The sequence below is a fragment of the Hippocampus guttulatus genome, chromosome 6 (assembly GCF_054856545.1).
Source record: "Hippocampus guttulatus isolate MCC_2025c chromosome 6, RoL_Hgut_1.0, whole genome shotgun sequence".
NCBI classification, from domain to species: domain Eukaryota; kingdom Metazoa; phylum Chordata; class Actinopteri; order Syngnathiformes; family Syngnathidae; genus Hippocampus; species Hippocampus guttulatus.
The window spans coordinates 8,605,003-8,629,408 of NC_141266.1; the positions used below are offsets into that span (position 1 = coordinate 8,605,003).

The 24,406-nt window shown below is 40.7% G+C and overlaps 1 protein-coding gene across 6 annotated transcripts; it reads left to right on the top strand.

Moving 5' to 3' along the window:
• The first annotated feature begins 17,173 nt into the window (after positions 1-17,173).
• osr2 (odd-skipped related transciption factor 2) lies at positions 17,174-23,628 on the top strand. Of its 6 annotated transcripts, none has more exons than XM_086114594.1 (6): positions 17,174-17,223; positions 17,980-18,106; positions 20,293-20,470; positions 21,901-22,591; positions 22,826-22,925; positions 23,257-23,628. In XM_086114594.1, exons 4-6 carry the CDS (start codon positions 21,939-21,941, stop codon positions 23,329-23,331), a joined length of 828 nt encoding a protein of 275 aa, XP_085970720.1. In that variant the 5' UTR covers positions 17,174-17,223; positions 17,980-18,106; positions 20,293-20,470; positions 21,901-21,938; the 3' UTR covers positions 23,332-23,628. The 6 variants fall into 6 exon arrangements, with proteins under 6 accessions (XP_085970720.1, XP_085970721.1, XP_085970723.1 ...); XM_086114595.1 differs by having other exon boundaries at positions 17,182-17,223; positions 18,009-18,106; XM_086114597.1 differs by lacking the exon at positions 17,174-17,223 and adding an exon at positions 17,588-17,678 and having other exon boundaries at positions 23,175-23,628.
• The last annotated feature ends 778 nt before the right edge of the window (positions 23,629-24,406 follow it).

A 24,406-nucleotide genomic window follows, 5' to 3' on the forward strand; every position in this document is an offset into this window, starting at 1 on the left:
GATAAAATCATGTTCATCTGGTGATTGTTTTTGTGTGTGTGAGTGGATGTCACTATGCACACGCAAAACTTGAATAGCAAAGTCCATTTGCAGGAGGAACACGTTTTTTCAGTTACATATCAATGCACCCCATGCTTCCAATTTTTCATTTAGCAACTTTTCAAGCATGTATTCCTCCATGTTTAATTGCATGCACAATGGTAGATCAATCAAAGAAAAGCTCAGCATCGAGTGAGGCATGTTTCAAATTCCCTCCTGCTGGTTACGAATGGCCGCCTACGCTTCTTACAAGTTAACTGAAACCTTGTTTGAAATTCCAAGTTCAACTTTTCCAGCTATGTTATCCTAATTAGCCTTGCAATGACTGCCTTTAAATATGGGGTTTGGAATAGCTGACCCAAAGAGTTACTTGAATTCCCCGCGGGACACCCACATTCCGAGCCTGGGAATGACAAGACGGAACTAGAAAGGGGGTCATGCTGTTGAAGATGGGGATTGATGAATTATTCTCATCTGTTATCAGACGTATTTTGACATTATTTCAAAGTGTCACCAAAATCTGACCGTATCACAGAATCTGCCTCTCAACCAGTCCCAATTTCCATACTTTGTCCTCAGTGGTTCTTGGTTTGTCCTGTGACACGAATAGTTGTTTATATATTTTTTCTCGTTACTAATCCATCCACCCAATTTCTGGAGCACTTGGCCTCATTGAACCGCTGGAGCCGATCCCAAATGATTTTCGGCAAGAAGCTGGCTGTTCAATCAGCCTGCCATGCATGTTTTGGAATGTGGGAGGAAACCAGAGTACCCGGAGATAACCCATGCAGGCCCGGGGAGAACATGTAAACTCCGGTGTGGAGAGAAATCAATTCAGTTTGTGCTTAATTATATTGGAATTTGAGGGGAAAAAACCCCACCTATTTCTAAATGAAGAGAGAGAGAGAGACAGAGACAGAGAGAGCAACGATGGCTGATGAGAATTATCGGAACAAGATGCTGCATCTGGAATGGAGTCGTGCTGTATTCTTTTTTTTTTTTTTTTTTTTAATGAAAAATACAGCCGATTGTATTGGACATATTCATTTGATTATAGCCCAGATATGCTCTTTGGTTTCTCCTTACAGTAATGAACTATTGTTGTTGAGAAAAAATAAAATGAAATATAATTAGACTATAAAAAGGAAGAAATGTTTTCAAATAAATTGAATCAATGAAAAGGAAATAAACAGAGAGAACTCCGAAGTCCAATGGTTGCGCAATTTGAAATTAGGATACAATTTTTTGAAAATGTACATTTTTGTATGTCTCTGGTCGCACAAATCTCTGCTCACATTAAATTCAACCAACATCAGCATTTCACAAGAGACCGAAGTACAGCAAACCTCAAATGATTAATGGTGCATGTGTTTTGCTTTTCCTTTTGTCTTTTGTGGCTGTTTTTGTGACGCCTTTTCCGGAAAAAAAAAAAGGGTTAGCCTCAAGATCTGCAACGCAGCTCCGCTCCCATGACGCCTTTGTCATTAGGTCAAGTAAAGACTGTCTTCTGGTTTTATGTTTCAGTATAAGAGGTTAACACTTTCAAAAGAACGTTGTAATGATACCTTATTCACAAGGAGAATTAATAGGCGTATTCTAAAGAAAAATGTCAGGTAAATGAAGTTGTTACAGAGTCTATCTCCTCACAAATAATACAATTTGCTCTTTTCTGTTACATTGTACTCTTTCGCCTGAGTGAAACCAGATTCCCGAGAACATTATATGTAAAGCCTATATGAAGTACTCTGAAGGCTGCTTCGATGGAGGGAGCAAATTCTAGCAGCAATCCTGATCTCTCTGAAGTGGATTATAACATGGAGTTACATTGAAGCAGTTACGGCAATTTCCCTAGTGCGGTTTCACAGCTTTCAAAAACACAAGCAGACAGTGTCATTACCACACTTTAAGACAGCCTTATTGAACACCACAGCTTCCCTTTTCACTGCATTTCCACTACAAATACACAGATCACTGCACAAGGTTAAGAAAGCAGGGCCTGTGTATTTTGGCAGTTGGAAAATATTCTGAAGCAGCAACAAATCTGCTATATTTAGGCTTTGATAGCTGAGGGAGCAGCAGGAACCAAGGCCGATGTCAGTAGGAAGGAAGGACAAAGTAGCTCCAGCTTGCAAAGGTGATGCGAGGGATGCAAACCATATGTGAATGTCCCACAAACTCTGCAGTTTGGACTCAGAAAGACTTATTTAGAGCAAAAATGAACATGATAACATTCATAGGACGTATTCCAGCTGAAGGAGTTTTGTCCATCTGCCAAAAAGTGACACAAGTGACAGGAACATCTCACTTTTATGCTGCACGGTTTGTCCGGCAGATTTACAGCCCGGCAGTGAAGCAGCATCTGGCCGTGCAACACGGGAGTGAAGCTAATCTTGTTTACATTCAATCTGCTATTTCCTTCTCTCTGAAGCCTTGAAAGAGCAATGTCATGTAATACTTTATTGAAATTGTTGTAGAAATGGGCCTACTGGCAGCATGCAGCGAAAGGGTTTTGCGGCCAGGCCAAGAATGCCTGTAGCAAAAGGGAATAGATACACCCGATATTCTGAACATGCCGTCTTCTCAAATAACAATAACTGGAAACCACAAACTCCGGGAGAAAGTCCATCTTGATTCAAGCATGTGTTGAGTCTGATGAAATGTAACATTTACATGTGTGTGCCTGTCAATGTGTTATAATCGAGAACATTGAGCGGATCTATCGCATCCATACCTCAGAGAAACAACATGTCATTATGGTGTCATGAAGATTTGCTGCAATTCATGCTGCGAAGCATGATGACCATGATCTGACTTGGTTTGAGATGGTCATTGAAAGTGGATATTTTTCCGAACACAGGCCGCTGTTAAGTCCAAAACAAGTTTCTTCAAATCTGTAATGATGGGAAGAACTCTGCCTGGGACTTTAGTTGGGCTAAAACAAAATTTTTGCTAGGCTTGCTGATAGTCAAATTTTTTTTTCAGTTTATAGAGGAAGAAAAAAGTTGAGTTAAACATTGACATCTCGAGAGAAAGTCAAAATGAAGCGCAGAGCAGCAGAAGGCAATCTGAATTGGCTCAGTGGTAAATTCCTTAAAATGTAAAAGGCTGTAAAATAATATAAAATCTTAAAGCGTAACAGCACCGTAGGTCAACAACAACAAAAATCACAGCAAATAAGAACATTGGGGGGGGGGATATCTTTTTACTTTAAGCCAGCTCAGTCTAATAGGAGTCTGAACATGTGGCCACTAATCAGTAGCAATTTTGCATTACGGCACACATGCCCCACCGTATCAAACAGAAGACGTTGTGTTGGAGAGAGCATGAAGTACTTACTGTGCACTTATATCACACCCACACGCATATACACACACAAAGTAGAATATACACATAACCATCATGACACACTTTCTCATCAAATAAAATGAGAAAGAAGCCTTTGACTGCTACTCATGAGGACATAGCTTCTGTTCTAATTTGACCCAGTACTTCATGCCTATGATTTTTGCTTTTAAAGCCATTTCTGGAACATGCTTGACTGTACGTCAAGTCAAGTCACGTATATTTATACATCCCTGAACCGTAAAAGAGTCTCAAAGGGTTTCACAGGCCCACAGCTCACAATATTCTGTTGGAGTGTTGCTATTGGTCTTCCCTGTCCTCTCTTGTGTTGCTAAAGTAATGACCCCTGCTACAACAAAGACTATTTTTACTGAAGTAATTTTATGATAATTTTGTTGACAATTTGCATGATTTGTGCACATCATCGACACACACAAACAGGCATGATGACTTTTTTCTCCACATTTTCATATGTCTTATGTGTTGTGTTATTTTGTTATTTTGACTTCAAGATGGTGCCGCGAGAGTGGCTGCTTTCCAGCAGCTCCTATATTTTGTTCTTCTACTTCTTCCTTTCATAACTTTACTGCTGTGAATTGGGAATTTCTCCATTGCGAGACTAATAAAGGATTTATCTTTATTATTAGATAACATGACAGTTGTTTCAGATCAATATACTGTATGTCTGGGGGCGGGTTCCATGTGTTTTAAGCACATGTCAAATAATTTGCTGCTCATTTTGAGTTGTTGATACCCCACCATTTTCCATGCAAAAACACTGACTGCAACGATCTCCTTCCATCAGGGACATGCAAGAGAACACAAATAGACAAGGGAAAACATTGAACAGACCTAGTTTGAGGGTCATCACGAAGTCCTCATTTGAAACTAGATCCAAAGCCCAAGGATCATATCAATCCAGCCCAGGTCATCAACACCTAACAGCGTCATCCCCCACCTACAGTATACATGAAGTAAAAACAAAAATGGATTCTAAACATTGGAACGTTCACAACCTTCCTGAGCTATTTAAAATACTTATGACGGCAATTGTGTGTGTGTGTGGGGGGGGGGGGGGTTCCCATTCACCAAATCAGTTATTGGAGGTACCACGCCGGAAAAAAAAATACCATCCAGATGTTTTTTAACTTCCAAGTATTCCACCTCACCAAAAATATATGAGTTCTTTTCATGGCAGGAGTATGTCATCATTCTAAAGATTGAAGCATTAGCAGTACCAGAACAAGCTGCCCTTCCTGGCCACCTGACCCAAGTGCGTCACTTGCACTTATACATCGTCCTTGTGAACTCATACTTGGCAAAGGTTTGCTGTTAAGAGGTACCACAAACAGCCAAGTGCCTGAGCAAAGCCTGGACACACGACAAAAGTGACAGGCATGTATTTGAATGAACCAACATGACATGTATTATATGCACCCACCCCGCCCAACCCCATCCCCCCCAAACATGGTCAGAGACTTTATTGTAGGAAGGAAGCCGTTGCCTCCGTCATACTGGGAGAGCAATCCAAAGGCCGCTGCCATATTCACCGCTCATCCAGTTCCGAACCAGCTGTGGCTAGCCATAAATGAAAACTATGGTTCTGAGAACACCTCCCTCAGGTGCCATATGGTCTTTGACTTCTTACTTTTGCCCAAACTCCCCTAATTCCCTCCCACTATTCATGGAGGTTTATGTCTCGTACTGCAGCTGCACTGATGCAATGATGACAGAGCAACGATGCCAACTGCAGCCACAAGATTGACCACTTTTAAATGTGATGAAAAAGTAAGATGGTGAAGAGTTCAGATCTAAGTGACAGCCCAGAGTCAGTACCTTGGAAAAACTGAGATTTTCAGTTACAAATGAGAGCAAAGTACAACAGAAGAGTGTGTTCCTTTTACGGAAACTAACTTTCAAGCCAAAGCTGTGCAATCACCACATTAAAGGGCTCCCATTCTTTCGACAACCACTGGTATGCAGTGTGAATGCCAGGGTAGTGTTTTTCATTAGATTTCTCAGTTTTTTTTTTTTTTTTTATGTTGATCTGGCAAATTAACTTACAACAGGCTCAACACAAGATGCAACTTGGAAAAGAGCATTGCAGCAAATTGCTTTTATGAAAAACACGCACGAGAGCCGTTTACTTTGGGTGATCTAATAAAAAAAGCTCATGCTGAGAGTGTTTCGGTGAGTTCATGTGGATAAAAGACCACAGTAAAGCTCAATACAAGTGACTAAACCACATGAAGAGGGTACACATTTGATTTCCATCATGGCCATTTGTTTATCACTTATTGCTTGTATCTTTGCAAGACCATTTTTCCCCCCAATTTATGCAAAAAAAAATTGGCTTGTGACTGCTCATTATCATCGTTGCGATCTTTAAGGGTAATAAAGCAGATAAAACATTGTAAATCACATCCTCTGTGACGATGTGCTGAATGTGCCTTTCAAAGCCAAGCACAATATGTTTGTTTTAGTTGTACGGCACATGATTTGGGTTAGGAAGAAACTATGCATAAGTAACCTGAAAATAAGTAGCATGAACTGATGGCCATCAAGAATTTCAATCATACGTCCTTAGTGGGCCTTCCTTCAATTCAACAATTGTGGAGTTTTCGTGCAAAGAAGTCAATTTGATTAATATGATTGACGATCATTTTTGGCACTTTAAAATCCACGATGCAGAATCATTTGCCCATCTAATGACACGGACCGTAATAAAATACTATTAGGTCTTTCTCTCATCCCTTATACAATACAATACAATACAATGCAATACATCTTTATTCATATCGCACTTTCACAATAGTTGCAGCTGTAACAAAGCGCTTTACAGAACATTTAACATAAAATAACAAGCTATGGTAATAATGTACACTTAAATGAAGACATGGACACTCATGCAACTGTAACCACTATTCCTGCATATGCCTTGTTGTAGAAGCAGTTATAGATTAAAGAGGAGAGAATTAAAATCTCTTTTCACCAGTGGATGAGCACTTCCTGGCTGTCATATAAAATGTTATCAAAAAAAAAAAAAGTTTCATCTCAATTCTTGAGATTTAGCTTTTAAAAGAAAATCTGTGATGCTGTGTCAAGCCTACGGATTGAATGATTTAGTGAAGTACTGTATATACAGTATATTCCACGCACTGTATTCAAGCTCTAACACCAATCCTACGGCCCCAACTTGCTCCCAGTGGTTCGCTCCAGTTCAGTCTCAGACAACTATGGTTCTTGCAAGTCACATTCTTTATGGATCTCTTTAAATCACCAAGTTCTTTGGAAACAAAAAATAAAGGGATGTGGCCAGGTGAGTAATGGGTCGCTCATGCCCTGTAGACTGTGGACCACCCAGTCAGCGAGATCAGCAGTGGGCAGAGTAAGTTTGGAGCTATTTGGCGCTATCATTTTAAATAACTCTTTTTTTTTTTTTTTTTTTTTTCCTCTGACCCATAATGCTCAAGAAATCGTTACAGTATGTGGTCTCCCAAGGGTATTTTGTCTTGTGACTTTCTCAGTGGAGAGGTTAAAGGTCAAAATCAAACAGAGAGTGGTCAACCACTGTTAGGGTCACAGTGACCTGAACATGAGAGTAAGTTTTACACTTTATTAATGTTGCGCGCACTCTGCATGTCCATTTAATAATGTGTAACCGTGAACTGAATGTTCCACCTTTAGCATATTTCACAAATTTCTCGGCCTTAAGAAAGAAAAGCGCTCATCAGCTGGAAACAGTTGGCCAGTGGTGTCCACAGGGAACTGAAGTATCTTTTTGGCCCCCCACAGAGGAAAATAATCATTAGACAAGAGCAGCAATGATAAAACCATGAGGGGAAAAATAAATTGTTCTTACTGACAAGCAACAGCTCCTCCACAAATCTAGTTGAAACGTTTAAAAAAAAAATGCAGATTATCTCTTTCGTTAACTGTAGTTTCCTGGGTTTGACAAAATTAAGACTCACATGGAGCATTTTAGACCGGAGTGTATCGTTTGGATGCACAATGTCGGTGAAAGCGGTGTTAAAAAAAAAACCTACTGTATTCCGATTTGTTTTAAAAGATTAAATCAGTCACAGTACAACCACTGAAGACAAAAATGATCATTTGTCATAATCCCCAAGAGAGACCTTTTTTTTTATTATGTTGACTTTTCAATAGCCGAAGGCCCAGAGGAGTCAAACTTACCGTCAAATGGCCAGCCAGACCAGATTTAGCCATTTTCGCATGACCTCCCTTGTAACAAAGTATATTCCCAGCTTCCATCTCCCTGGTGATTTTCCTCATAAATGCAGATCGCACAGGCTCCTCAAGGTTAATTTGAGGATGAAGCCTGTCTCATCTGTGTGCAGTAAAAACATTCATTCAATTCTCAACTTTGAGACATTGTGACAGAGGAAGCACCAGTGACACAAGTTATTGCTGCATAAACTAATACCGCCACTTGTAAATATACATTTCTCATTAAAATATATATATATTTTGAAATATTCCTGAAAACAAATATTCCGGTCTGACATAGTGTCATCCACCAAGTTAGGAAAATGAAAAAGTGGATTTCTGCAAGCCTTGCGGAGCATGTGGCGTATGCTTAAATGGATCTGATGATGACCATGCAAAGTACAGTACATGTTTTCCCTTCCTGTCCACATTTTGGTGTCAGCAAGGGGCGCACAACCTCTACACGGACATCGAAGCATATAATCAGTCAAACCCTTTAACAACTCAGCGGGTTGCCAAATCTATCACTGGCAAACTAGTGTGTTAAAATTTTGGCTAATAGCTGACATTTTGTAAGATTAGTCACACAGATGCACAAACACACGAGAGTGACAATGGCAGCGTGTGATGTAGACAAAATTGCATAAAAGACTGGGGATATTCCCATTAAAAGATGAGCAAGGTATCGAGCTAGCCAAGCGCTCCAATGAGAATGTGCACTTCATTAGTGAGGGGGAAAAGGCTGTGGACAACCATTTGGAGCCAAGTACTTTGAGGCTCTGGAACAGCTCATAAAAGTCAGAGCCAAGAACCATACATGTACACTGCGACAAGCACCACTAAGTGAGTGAGGCAACAGAACTCGGATCAGAAAAATGACTAAAGGTATTTAAACGCTGAAATAATATTCCAACACTCTGATTTGTGTGTGTGTGTGTGTGTGTGTATGCAGCATTATGTACTTTGTATGTCAAAATAAATGTTGAATGTCTATTGTGCATCTTTGTTGGGTTTTGGTGGGGTGAGAGTTGGAGGAAGCGGGATAGCGGTCAGGGCAGGTGGTGGAGTGCAGTGCTGCTGGACATTTTTAAAGGCCTCCCAGGATAATAATGACTTTTCTACAAAAACGTCCTCTGGGCCTGAGAAGTCTCTCGACTCCACAATATCTGAATATCCAGATCCCAGCCTTCGCAGTTGGGCCGGAACTGCTCTGGTTGACTTGCACCGCAACACTGCAGGGTGGGACCTAAAGGGCAGCAGGTCAACACAACTTCAGCAGTGACCCAGCTGTTTTAGCTCAGGGAGTGCGCATGAAACAATCCCTACACAAATATTTACTACAGTTTATACAGCATACTAAATTACTGACCTAAGTAAAGTGAATTTCAAATTGCAAAACCACAAACACTGAACCAAGAAAATAATTGTAAGGAAGAGAAATGACAGCATGAGCTAAATAATGCGGTTCTGAAAGGAATAGTGAACATGAAGAAATAAGTGATTAGTCTTTGACAACACAGTAATAGACAAGTTAACTTTTTAAAATACGCTCATTCTTAAATAAACTGAAACCAAGACATCAAACACGCAGTGCTGAAATGAACTAATGGCAAACAAAGTTACTGTGCTGCCTAACCTTAGAAAGACACCTCCCATGGCCAAATCAGAATTGGGAGGGCAATCCACAAGGGAGCCCCTAAAGCTGCACCATATGAGCCTGAAAGAGGACATCAAGATGACTTTTAGCCAGTCCCAGAACTATTTAAAAACCAAACGACAGCCAGATGATGAACCTTTTCAGTATCGGCAATATATTACTTGTCCCTGGCTCCATAGATCTTACAGTTGTATTGTGAAAAAAATAAACAGACATGCACTCGTGGGAACATGACAAATTGAAAGATTAGAAAGAATACAATGACTTTGGTTTTATCCAGGAACTCGTCCAATTGAACAGCATCTGTCAATGGAGATATACTGCATATGTACATATGACTGCATTGGTATGGAGTAAATTCCTGCAAATCTGTTCTCCAACCTTTGAGTGGATGAAGATAAATTCGTGGGTTCCTGGTGTTATTTATGCGGGCAGAGAACCTAAGGGAGTTGGCAGTATTCACCAGTTGAAGATTAACATTGTTGGGGAACTGGTAGCCTCACATCTGGGTCTGGACAGCCATATCCTCTGATTGCAATTCTGTTGACTGTTTGGAATGGTCACATATCTGGAATTGACACCATTGTGACTGGTAGGTGGAGGCTTTTGTTTCTTAGACTTCATCCTTCTGCTCCAAAAGGGCTTAGGTCAGGGTCTAGTGTAAACCACTTGTTGATCATCTCGGGTAGTCTCCATTGGGTGAAATGTTGCAAAAATCTATATGAGGGGCAGGAAAATCCAAGGTGTTGATTGAATTAAGTAGGGACACGGCAGATTTGGGAAGCAAGTGTAGAGAAGAAGCCAATGTTCTGTTGGTTACTCCTGTAGGCAGATGTTACCTCACCTCATGGTTCCATGGATCCATCAAAGTGGCCAGCTAGTATTGTTTTGTTCGTTGTTGTTTTTTTCACCACATAAAAGAATGGAGATTTAGTACTTAAGTATTTTCACCTAAGTGCAAAATTTGACCAATATGTGCTGGGCAAGAGTTTGAAGCATCGGAAGAGTTAGACTTGCCCAAGGCCCAACTCTGTTACTTGGACACATCAAGCTCCCAATACTTTCTGATGGCACAACCATAGCTCTGCATTGTCCTTCCTCTAACCCTTATTCATGCACTCTGATAATAATGAAAGGATGTGACCACAGAAAGCTTTATCTTTTGCAATAACATCACTTAAAGGAGCAGTGAAATTAACACAAAGAGGCCCATGCTTCTGCTTGTCGAGGCTTACAGCTTTCCTACCTGTCCATCCAGTGGAGCCTCTTCTGACTGATGTAATGCTGTCTGCCTTCTTACTGGCGTCAGGAACAGTTTGCATTAGTTCACAGTCCAATTAAACCCACTTGCAGCACGCAAGACTGCATTGTTAGTTCAAGCACTCATGGAGAAGCAGGGAATTCTTTCAAGATAAATAGCTTTACAATGTTGGAGGGTCTCCTTACAGCAGCCCCGTGTTAAATAATGGTCGCAGTCATTGTTACTCTTTCACAGAGCATGTTTCCTGTGTTAATGCTGTTTATTTTGGATTTTGGCTGACGTTATATATGATGACGTAATGAATTCCCCGACATTGAAATGTCTGTCAATAAGAGTACGCTGATGTTTTACAATTGGTATCTGGAAGAGACAAGTGAAAAGTGCTGCTGCAAAATTGGAAATGGATAGTTTGAGACATCTACATTGTTGTCGTCGTTGCTGCTGCTCCTGCTGTTGTTGTATAAAATCACATTTAAAATGACATGTAAATCTAATTCCCAAGCTCTCTTGCATTGAATGAAACTTCAATTGAAGAAACGTTTATATTAAATATATATATATATATATCATCTGGTTGTGAATTAATTCAGAACAGTCAAATATAATATTGTACTTTAAGGTGAATTTTGATTGTCAGGGAATTTTAGTTCAGTTACATTTTCTGTAAGTCTTGGTATACCTCTCAATTTTACTTAATTGATTCTCGAAATCTTTTCACTATTTTCTTCAATTCACATGAACAAAGTCACTGGAAGGTGGCAAAATAACACTGAAATGAGGCAAATGCAGTGCTTCACTCAAGGCCAAAGACAACTTTCGAATGTCAAACCATGTTATTGCATGACAGGGTGATAAAGAAGAATTGTTTTTAAAACGCGATAGGAATAATCACTTTAGTTGAGTCAGCATGAAACAACGGCTGCAGTTTTGGTGGCCTTATGCAGTATGACATCTTGAAGTCGATTTTCCGTCTTGTGTACAAGAGTTGCAACAATGTAAGCCTTTTAAGTTGCAGAGAAGAAATGAAAGAGTCCAGATGGTAAAAATGACAAAGATCAACAGATATCCAGCGTTGCAATCATAAATAAAAAGCTGGTCCCTTTGGGTTGCAGCGCTGCGGTCGGTGCACTAATAAGGAGCATTTGTGTCAGCTTCCTCCTCGCAGTTTTTTTTTTTTTTTTGGACAGCATATGTTTGCCTTGCTGTACCCAAACACCATCAAATGAAAATCCCAAGAAGATAACAACTAAATAAAAACAAATGTTTGAGGAACATTGAACTTCTGAATACTGAGCTTACTTGTCATGAAAGTATTTTATTTATTTTTTATTGGTCCTGCCTCTCCTCTCATGTTCTTGTGCACAATTCCCAAACATACATGCAGAAGCGCTCTATCTATAGGATGATTGGGGTGCAGTGTGCATTAACACAAAAAGTATATTACTAACATGCACAGAGATGCACAAATGTTTGTTTGTTTGTTTGTTTTTTCCTTTACGCCCCTCGCGATCGACTTGGGACCAGTTCGCGAGCTACCGGTCGATTGCGATCGATGTAATGGGCACCCTGCCCACCACCTTTTCCAGCTACTCCCCTCAGGCAAGCGCCACCAATCCATGCGCACCAAATCCAGCAGACATTCCAACAGCTTCTTCTCTCTAGCCATGAACTCTCGAAACAGTAACCCAAATCTACCTGTTCAGTGGCTCTTTGCAATTTTGCACAACCCTGTGGAACAGCATTACCGCAATAATCATTGTAGCTCCAGCTCCGTACTTACTTGAACCGTTGTCACTGATCTCTATTCCACAGCACCAGACACCTTAAAGCGCTCAAGGACTTCGGTACAATTGCACACTTAAACTTGCTCTACAAATACTGCTCCTGGTCACTTTAAAAAGGTGCAATAATTATCAGCACCAACTGCACAACTGTTATAGTATTGTATTCTACCACTGATCACTTTAGCTTTGCCTGATACTTTGCACATTGTCTCACAGCTGTCATTGGGTGGTACTACCGCACAACGGTACCCCAACATTACGGAATGCCTTTCCATACTTATTTGTCATGCCCTTGTTTATTGCAACTGCTTGTTATTGATGATACTAGTGTAGCCTGTACTACCGCAGACAAATTCCTTGTGTGTTCTACATACTTGGCCAATAAAGATGATTCTGATTCTGATAGAGAGCGACAATCGTTCGGATTCTTATTCACACAGTCACCGAGTGTGAAGTGAATCCACACTGCCTGCAAGTCTGGCAAATGAACCAACACACTTGTCGGCGACCACTTGTGACAATGGACAAGTTCTCCTAGCACATATTCATTCATGCATTGACTTCCTATACTGCAGGGTACATCATGGACAGTTAGCCAGTCAGCCCGAATGCCTCAGGTTCTCTTTGGGAAAATGAAAGGGATTCAAAACCTTTAGTGGGACCAATCAGGATCATAACAGCTTTATTGGCATTGCTTTTGATAAATTCAAAAACATCTGTTTTTTATACACTGTCCCTTCTCTTTGATATTTATATGCGGGTTTACTTTATAAATGTTCATGCAATTCCCTTTGTTCATAGTTTTGTGAAATTAATTCACTGCAAATCAGTTCCTCTGAAACAAAGCAGAGAGCAGTGTGAAATGATGTAAAAATAGATAAATGAATACATAAATAAAAATCTGTTGCCTGCTGCTATTTGTTCAAGCATATTTACCAAGTAAACTGCGATCGGATAAACTGCAGTTAATCCCCTTGTTAAAGCCAGTTCTACCTTCATGAACGTCAGCACAATTTCATGAATCCAAAAAGCCACAATATAATTGCAGTAGAAAACTTGACTTTTACAGTGTTTTTAACGGGTAAAACAGCAGTGGAAACAGTCCATGGGCCTTTGGAGTGTCCAGTATGAACATCCCAAAAAGTGAATCACTTTCCTCCACTTCTCATCCTGACACTCTTCCAACACATGTGAAATGAATGTTGCATCATTTATTCTGAATTCTCACTTGTGCTGTCAAGACTGAAGCATATTGCCAAAAGTATTTCCTTTTTAGTACTCCTATAATAAAGATAAAAAACCCGCAGCGTGTATGAAAAGAAACCAAAATATTGGAAAGGTAAGGCAAGGAAATGCTATGACACATATTTGCACATTTAAAAGGTGTTGAAGAATTCTCTTTCTAAATGGGGCATTTTGAATGATGGATTTCCCATTTCTCCTTTGTAGTAAATTGATTCCTGACAAGTATCATAATTTGATATCCAAATGGCAGGGGCATGGACCTTGAATCAGGAAATGTTGTATTGCATATGCAGGGACTTGTACCAATTCCAGCCCCACTTTTAGGTGTTTAATAACACAGTAATAGTATTCATCTAGCACTAACACATTGGCAAAGATTATGTGCTTTGCAGATCAACCCCAGGGTCTCTTAAATGTTCATAGAACATATTGTAAGCCTGGAACACACTTACACAATCCATGTGACACACACCACTCATGCAGAGAAAGCTTTTTGTCACCATGACAGGTAAATTCAAGGCTTTCTGAATGATCAATTCCCCAGAAGAACTGCACGTTCCATGCCTGTGATTTTTATTTTTATTTCTTCCATCTCGGTCAAGGCAGAAGTGAGCTGTAGAGATCGTCATTATACGGCAGGATGGTAGCACAACAAGGATCACAAACTCAAGTGAGGTTGGTGTGCAATTTCAACCATACGTCATACCTCTTTATGCAAGCCCTTCAACGCCATATTACAAAGTTCAGTGACCGATACTTATTTCCTTCTAAAAAGAAAGGAACGTGGTTTCAGAAGCACTCGAAAATGAACCTGGATACCGACATCAAGTTGATGTCAATACAAAGTAACCTGTATTCCTCCGCATGTCAACTCAACAGACGCGGCAGCCCGCACCGCTTGCACACAGGGGGACCTTTTCCACCCACTTCAAACAAATACTCGAGTTGTGACTCCACTTCCCCCTCGTTTTATGACAAAGTGCCTGTGTTAGTATAAAACAGGTCATTTGGACCTCCCCAGGACGGGTATGGTGGAGCTGTGCAACCTGCCAATGCGTACAGCTGCCCAGAAGTCCGCAAGGGAGCAATAACTCCACTCGCACCTATATGTCGTAAACAGCTTAAACCCCTATTAAAAGCACAAATACATTTCAGAAACAAGCAGACTTTTCTAAAACAATATTTCCTGTCTGTGAGTTGACTATATTGACTGTGTGACTGTATAGATGCAGAGGCCTTTAATGTTTTCCTGGTGGTAGCCAAACTTTCCCTTGACTGTAAGTACTGAGCATGTATTCTATAAATGCATTAGTGAAAAACAGTGATTTAGTGGGCTGGAGGGGAAGTGATTACGAGTGACTGATGAGAGGGAAACACAACCTCCCTAAAGATTGCACCTGTACATTAACATTTATTTAGTGCATGGGTGACGATGTGTGTTGGTGTGCTGAAGCTTTTCTCCCCCGATGTTTACGTGTGTTTCCAATTCAAGCGTACGGGCATGCACAGTAATAATTCAAACAAGAGTGGATCAGTCATCCATCAGCAGCAGATGCTGTTTAAAATGTTTTCAGTTCAAAGTGACGGAGAATAATGAGAGGAAGAAGTTCGACAATGCTGAAGGGATATTTTTAGCATTTAGAGGAACAATTGCCTCTTCGGTTTTTATGGCAGTTATTTATCAGTGACTGATCTGCACAGCAGTAACATATGGAACAAATATTGTGGGTGGCTTTAATTGTTACTTCTCTGCTCATATGAAAATGTGAAAAAAAGGCTACTTGCCTGCAGAGTGGTTTCCCCAAAGGTCCTTCACAGACATCGGTCCTTCTTGAAACAGTGTCAGGATCTGCATGACCTTTTTTTTTTTTTTTTTTGGGATGGAAAACCATTTCCTGGCTCTCTTTGTAATGGACATACATCTGGCACATCACAAAGAGAAAATAAGGCAAGGGAAGAAGAAGAAATTATAGGAATTCAAATAGGATTGTTGATGTGGGAAAACAGGGCTATTGCAATATTTAGTCCACATCCAACTTAATCACCTAATGTTTTCAAGGTTTGCGAAGGGGACTGATTACACAAAATCATGACAAGCAGTCTGGGTTCTGATTCCTTCATCTCTCCATTCCTCACTTTAGCCCCATTCCAGCTCACAGTGTATCGTATCTGTCCAGATTTCCAGTGCTTCTGCAAATATCTTTCCCTCCTTCCATTCTACAGTTCTTCCATTTCTTCATCTCGTTCTCCATCCAGCTCCTTTCCTCTCCACCCATGAAATGTTAAAGCTTTCCGTTCCTGCTTTCATCTCTCCATTCTGGCTGTATTTCCATCCACCCAGGTAAATATTGAATACAGCGGGCACTGGGACCTTTTAAAGATGTCATTTCTGACAGACTGAATGAGACACGTTTGCTCTCGGTTGATTTATTCCTCCAAGTGTGCTGCAGAAACTTTGTTAATGTCTTCTCATCATGGCTGTAACAACACTTCAGCGTGGCCAGGAAACAGGTGCAGGAGTTTTACTGTCCATCACTTTACCGGTGACATGTAGTACAGTTGTGCCTGAGGAGTCAACGTCTTGGGTCAGCAAAGGCACAATAGTAAAATAAACACGTTCATATATAGAGCGACAGTGTACTCGAGAATCATTTTAATAGGAATGTGTTTATAATGACAACATTTTGGGAAGTACTTTTGTCACCTAGTGATGTAAACTAACCAGACACAAGGCGGCTTGTTTACAGCAATACAAAAATGCAATGGAACCTGGAATGTGACTGGAATCAAGCAATGTCACTAGGGTACTGTTTTCATTCCTCGGATGCCTGGCTGACTTTTTACACAATATGGACCTTCCAACGCGAAATCGCGCACTTCAGGTTTTTTGCATACAACTCTTTTGATGATGAATCATGATCACCAGGGATGACCACGGACAGATCCGCACCATTTGCTTCATCTGTTTATTGCATATTTACTGCACTTGCCACCAGATGGACCAGAAAGCAAAAAATAAAATGTGTCATATTAATGGCAGTCTACAGAAGCGTCTGGCCAGAACAAACAGCCCAAGGCAAGCTATTTGCTGACAAATGGGATTCAGTGCTGAGCTTCAGCAGCATTAACCGGTGGGTTTAATTGGTTGAATGAGCACGATATCATGGGTTTCTTCTCTGTGCTCTCGGGCAACACGGATGACATGGCAAGGAGTAAAGGCATTTTGCTCACGCGAAGATATTGGGTGCTGTTTAACAGATGGCAGGAGACCGGTGAATAAAGTGGCAATGGACAGCAGATGGAGAAGCGATCAACAAGAGACCGCAGAAATGGTCTGCACACACTCCATGTTGCCAGTCAATACTCCTGGAAACAACAACCACCTATTGTTAAATGAATGCCTCTCTGTCGTTGTCATTCAAAACAGAACATGACTACCTGTTTGAAGGCCGAACTTTCGACACGCTTGCATTGGATCTCACTCGATTCTGCAAGTGACAGAAAGTTGTGGCTGGCCGGTGTAGCTTGTAGTGAAATTGTGGAGTTGTAGTTTGGTTATTAGCCAACAGGAGGCAATCTTGTATAATACAGTAAACAACGCTGTGAGAAATGGACTTCCTGAACAGTTGAGCCACTTTGCGATTCCGTTGGACATATTTTACAGCCAGGTATCGTGAATTTTACAGCCACGTTGGCAGGAGAGGTTCCTGAGCTCAATGTGACAATTAATATGCTGTTGTTGAGATTTTCCATACATACTGAGCATGTAACAAATGTGACCAGTTTCTGCATTTTGATTACATACAGTATTATAAACATTTAGTTTTGAAAATGCAGGTACAAATTTGACATGGATACATAGATAGATGTTTTATATTGTCTATGTAATAAATGGATAATATATGGCTGAATTTTACTTCATGTACAGTGCTTTGTTGAGTGCAGGTGTTGATGTGGGGGCTTTGAAACCACAGCAGATTGGTAAGAGTGAGAGCCCTTGTGCACTTGTAGTATGGACCTGACATCCTGTCAGGCAAAATGCTCAGAAACACGACACGTGTTTGACACACACTCACACAGACAAAGCCAGAAACGTCACTTTTTTCTGCTGAAGACACCACAGGTGAGTTAGAGAGCAAAGGTCCTTTTATTTAAAAATTTGAGTTTTTTTATATGATTTAACATTTATGCCCGGTGCTTGAATGAATGTACAAATTTTTTTTGGTTGACGGGGATCATCTATCAAGGTTGAAATAATACACACATACACAAACACGCACACACGCACACAAAACTGTGTCAATAAGAGGCAGAATTAGATGCCATGAAGGATGTACAGTACAATAAATCTTTTGTGTAAATCTGTGAGAGTTCTCAAAGTCTTTACTGATAATTTTGTATATCCCTTTTCTTTTCATGGTCAGCCTTAGAAGAAAAGTGTCACCCATTACAGGCTTGGCAGCTGCATGGTCCTCCAGCACTGAGGCTCTCTGGGAGTCAGATGATCACAGAGAATGATGGCGGCTGCTGGGACTCAAGCCAGGGTCAAAGGTCATTGCACTAACTCTCTGACATAAAGTAAAAAGACTGTATGCATGTCTCTGGGAGAAAAAAAAACTCAGAGTAGCTGAAATTTCAAAACATGCAGACATAAAATTCAGTACCCAAACTCAATTATTAACCATTTGAACTGTGTCATTTTAACACAAGGAGCAAAACATTTTATTTTCTTCCATTATTGACTAAAAGTTAACACTAGCATTGTAAACTTAGCACTGATATTCAAAATGGATGCAAGAGGAATTACAAACTTTAACCCAAGTTTAAATGGGATTGTATAAATGGAGCTTGAAAGACAGTACCAAGAAACAATAGGTGCATACATGAGTTGAGGTAAAAGCTTGAAATAACATTGCAAGTAAGGGATATAATTATCAACTCATCAAATTCAAGTGTGAATGTACATTGTTTTTCAAGGGAATGTACGATAAAACAAAATTATATTTTGCATTAAAACATGCTCAATCATTTTAATAATACACCAAAATCGTATAATTTATGTCAAATAAATGGAATAGGGTGTATTATCCTAAAATAAGTGAATTTGACGATGGGAGTCTGAGTAACAAGAGACTGGAAACCACAAGCATGTTGTGTGCAGAAATGTGTTGCACATGCTCTGCAGCTTGCAAAAAAAGAACTCTTAACTATTTCAGTTGTGCTACTGCTGCAAATATGATTTGCCTGCTCATTGAACAGTCCTCAGTCAGATTTTGTTTCACATGTTGTTGATGTTATACACTGCAAGAGTAGTTTAGAGATTATAATGCTCTGTCATGTCTGTGTCTGAGCCTTTATTTATTTATGTACTGTATTCCTATTTTGTTTTGTCATTCCGTTCGGTAATTTCTGTTCAAAATGACTATTTTTGGCATGCTTGAAGAATATCTAACGTTTCCCGAGTAGACAAACGCTTGAGTAGATGAGGCCTTGCCGTTATGATAAAACATCAATAGGTGGCGCTGCAGACTCGAGAACTGAACCAACATTTCTGCGTGTACCTGGCTGCCGCTACAAACCTTCAGTCAGTCGCTCTGCCTTAAAAGCCTTCAATGTGACCAGACCATGGAAGTTTGAATGCTATGATAGATTTAAAGTAGTAGTTATTATAATAATAATAATAATAATAATAAGTATAAGTGTAAGTATAAGTATGATAAGTACAATAAATTGTACGTTTTGAATAGTTGTGTTATGTATGTTTTTGTAATTGGATTATTTCAATGTTTTATATTGTTATATATTTAATTTAAATTGAATCAGACGTTTTCGTTTCACGGTTGGAGATATGCCTAACGTCACTTTCTGTGGATGAACCACAACGTTTGATTTCATGCTCTCATACGTCTCCATAAAGTTATTCAATCTATTGCCAAACACAAACCAGAGGAATTAATGACCTGTTGAATAATGCCACTTGCAGTGTATAATTTTCCGCGTGGGCTGACAGGATATATACATGCCTTAATATATTGATTCTAACGTGTCTTGTCCTTTGCTGGGGGTTTTTTTCCATTTTAATTTACTTGGGCGAAATATCTAGAATGCTCGTTTTTACGTATTAGCTATGAATTACAACAAGAAAAATAAAACGACCCAAATAAGAACAAATTGTATTTTGCGGAATGCAGGAAAACTGTAGAGTGGCGAACGCCATGGCATCGCGTTGAACACAATTCATTATTAAACGCAACATGAATGTCTCTTTTTCTACACTAATACCAGTGACTTAATCACACAGCCTGCATGGAATAATTTATTCTGATCCAAATGTCACAAGTACTTTATTGTGGTCACTTGTCGCGTGGACGGTATAGTCAAAGACCCAAAGGCAAGACGCGTGGAGTTGGGGCAGGTGGGATCAGACTTTCGAAAAGTGTACTTTATGTCACCAAAAATCAGGACTTCTCTGCTGTGTTTATAAGGTGCATTAAAAGTGAGGTAAAGTGGAGCTGAACGGGGTGCTTCAGTGGGCTGTGGGGCTCTAGTTGCTATCCAAACACAAATAAACAGAGGAGGAACATTGGAATTAATGATAGAGAAGGAGGGGGCGTGTCGGAGGCGGGCAGAGTGAGCCGGAGCAGGAGCCCTAAAAAGTGAAGAATCGGTGCGCATTACGCACACTTCCAGCCTCAACTGCGGACGGGACTCCCACTGTGCTGCTGCCTGTCTTCCAGACTCACTGGTCACACACTACACGAGTCTGCACAGTTCCGAGGCACCACACATGGCTGTGAAAGTTTCATGGACTTCGAACTTGGAAAACTTATAGTGACGCTGTACTGGAGCCGGTCGCTTCTGTAGTTACTGTGGATTACTGGCATACCGCAGGATTTTGACAGCTATTTATTGGGGGTAAGAGTGTGCTTGGAAGGCTACATTCTGACATATGTCACTCAAACCGCACTTGTTTTGTAACTGTTCTGTCACTTCAAATACTTACGCTGAACGCGCGATTAAGCAGCAAACCTGCAGCAGCACCCACTTGTCATCTCTGCATAAACTCAATCAATCTAACCGTGAGCGTGATTAACGCTTCTCGTTAAGCAATGTGCGGGCGAGACTTCACTCGCTCGTTGGTTTTAGATCATGCACAAAACATAACGCGCGATGTTATACATCTTGTTGCTCACACTTTTTTTTAAAACATTCAAAAAAAAAAGTTCTGAAAACGGACATGCAGGCGTTCGGGCAAACTGTCGAAGTGTAAATGAAGTCCAAAGGTTAGGGAGAACTTGTTGAGCAGTGAGTAGGTTATGGCCGAGGAGCAACAAGTGCCTGTATGGTGACTAAAGCTGCACCTGTGCAACATTATATTTAACCCCATCCCGTCGAAGGTTTGAGGGGGTCCCAAGACGAGGCCGAATTCGAAGCGCAATTCTATGAAAGTGAATTAAAACATCTGTGAAATTATCCAGGCCTTTAGTCATCATGTCAACGTGGTGCTTACAATTTTTACGCTGCAAGCTCTTTACTGTTGTAGGAAATTAGATTCAATTTGTTTTGCACAGTTTCAAATCATAAAATGAGTCAAAACATGAGTTCATAAAAGAAAAAAAAAGTATTTTCTTATTTTTCCTACTCTGCCATTACTGATCATTCTGATTGTCAGGTAACCGCTCACTCTCTCTGTGTTGAATGGGCCACGCATGAGAACATTTTTCATTCACTATTAGTAGGTCACTCGATTTATCTTATTTTATTTTCAAATTGGTGTAAATGAAGTAAAAAAAACCAATTAGAGTGAAACAATTAAAATAAATACGTCAGGCTTTTCCAACAAATGTAAGACACTCGTACGGCCTTTATAATTAATATATCAAACGTTTTGTGTGTTTGAACATGACCAAATCCTCAAATAATTATGAATAATGTTCAATTTTCACATTTATGCCCCCGCAGAAATTGCATCGGAAAACATGTCGTCAATGACAGTCTTGCGTTTTCTTATATTCGATAGAGCGTTGAGCTTCATTTGAAGAAATGAATACATATGCTTGCATGTCGATTTATGTTTGACGCCTAAATAATCACTGAATATCAGAGAGCATTAATTGTGAAGTTATTTTTATGTCCGCACAGTCTTGCATCCGCGCGCTTTTCACCAAAGCTCTCCAAACGATTGCTGCTTCGGCGTGTTAAATTGGGCAAGTAGAAATGTGAATAATACACTTATTGCCATTGTAAAATTGGGCCCCATTTCTTTGGGGATATTCTTTGGCTGCGGCAGCATAATTGTCTCTTGTGCGCACACGACTAACAGTGGACGTGTTCTCTTTTCCAAGGGGTTGTCGGCGTGTCCTCTGCACAAGTGTGAGCCGCGATGGGGAGCAAAGCTCTGCACGCTCCGATCCCCCTGCACCCGCCCCTGCAGCTCACTAACTACTCCTTCCTGCAGGCCGTCAACACGTTCCCGGCCGACCAGCTGCAAGGACTGTACGGCCTCAGCGCGGTGCACACCATGCATATGAACCATTGGACTCTTGGCTACCCGCACATCCAAGGACTGAGATCGACTATCACAGAAATGGCAGCCGCCCAGGGCTTGATGGACCCCAGGATTCCATTCCAAGCTTTGCCCTTCACCGCCGCCGCGCAGCTCTTCCATCCAAAACAAGCCTCGGTCACGCACGGCGTGCCCTCGCTGCACAAGGACAGGCCGAGGTTCGACTTCGCTAATCTGGCCCTGGCCGCAACGCAGGAGGACCCGCCGAAGGCTGCGGATTTGGCCAAGCTGGCGTCGGGACTAGGGGGAACCATAACCGAGCTGAACAAGCTGTCTCCGGACAGAAAACCCACTAGGGGCAGGCTCCCGTCCAAGACTAAAAAGGAATTTATTTGCAAGTTCTGCGGCAGGCATTTCACCAAGTCCTACAACCTCCTCATTCACGAAAGGACCCACACGGACGAGCGGCCCTACACCTGTGACATTTGCCACAAGGCCTTCAGAAGACAGGACCACCTCAGAGATCACAGGTACCGCCTGACCCGCCGCTTTCCTTATCCCGTAATTACAATAACATGAAGTATGGATGAAGTCACATAGATCGTGACGTATATGACAGCTGACAGCGCACGCACAATTCAGACTTTTGCAGATGATGGCCACTTTATTATTATAGTTTTGTTTTTAAATGACGAAGCAGCTTCTCACGGCTACGCAAACCATTGCCGTCTGGTGCATCAATAATTGTTATCTCTGTTTTACAGATACATCCACTCCAAGGAAAAGCCATTCAAATGTCAAGAGTGTGGGAAGGGATTCTGCCAGTCCCGAACTCTAGCAGTCCACAAAACCTTGCACATGCAGGTGAGATGGCAATATCACAAAAATATTGATATGCATATTTTATTCATTTATGAGCATAAATCCGCCTGCTATGTACGGCCCGCTGTCTGCGTGGGGATGTTAGAAAGTCTGCTGCGGTAATTCACGTACAAATACAAAACATATTTAACATTGCAAATCGGCATGAGTTATCATTTTGCAAAGATATTCATGATCAAAGAACTATATAATTGAAAGGAATAATCCTTTGCTTGCTTTAAATCTAAACAGGAGTCTCCCCACAAATGCCCCACATGCGGAAGAACCTTTAATCAAAGAAGTAACCTGAAAACTCACCTTCTCACCCATACAGACATCAAGCCCTACAGCTGTGGCCGCTGCGGAAAGGTGTTTCGGCGCAACTGTGACTTGCGACGGCACAGTTTGACGCACAGCCCACACCAGGACTTCTAGGTCTGGACAGAAATAAACAAAACAAACAGGAAAAAAAAAACAGGAAACAAATGGACACAAGGAGAGGAGTCAGCATTTTTTATGCATGGACAATATCCAAACGTGGACACTGTAAACACACATGAATTGATTGCACAGCATGTTGGACACCACCATGTAAATATCAAGACCATGTACATAAAAAATGTATTTTCTGGCATTCAAATGACAAAATTGTTATTAAAAAACGTGTGTTAAATTGTATTTTAGAAATAAATATTTCCATTACATATATTTGTGTGCTTTTATATGTCTCATTGCATGAATCTATTGTGCTCAATAATTTTAAAGTTAATAGTTGTTATATGTTTACAACAACAGCAGAGAGCTTAGTGTGCCCGAGCGAGAACAGTTGTAGATATCGCTGAGCAGAAGACCCCCCCCCCCACACACACACACAAACACACGCACACACACACACGCACGCACGCACTCACACACAAACACACGCACACACACGCACGCACACACACACACACACACACACACGCATAAAAAAGGCCTTGGATCATTTACGAGGCAAGACCATCTCGTCATGTCAGTATTTACTAGAAGTAAAAATACCCACACCTCTCAACATATTGTAATGGTGTAATCAATCATACGCCATCATATTTTTACCCGAGTTACAGATGATCAGGTTGCTGACGTGCGTGGAAGATATGGATCAATATAGCGGTCGATCATTACAAATACTTATTAATCACTTCATCACCTGACGGCAAGTGCAATTCTGGAATAAAGTGTCAACTTACAGTTTAAATAAAAAAAAGAGCAAAAGAGCGATTTCAAGTGTGAAAAATAATTTTTGGACAGCTATGTTAATTTAAAATATAAAATAAGATTAAATAAGATTATAGGTAGGTCTGTGCATTCTACGCGTAGTCGAAGAGACAGCACTTCTGAGGGAAGCTCGTATAGGTTGTGCAGAATAGGTGGATGGATTCCAACTAACCTTCGATAAGCATGATTTTAAATATTAACCGTCAGCAGTGTTGGACATATGACAC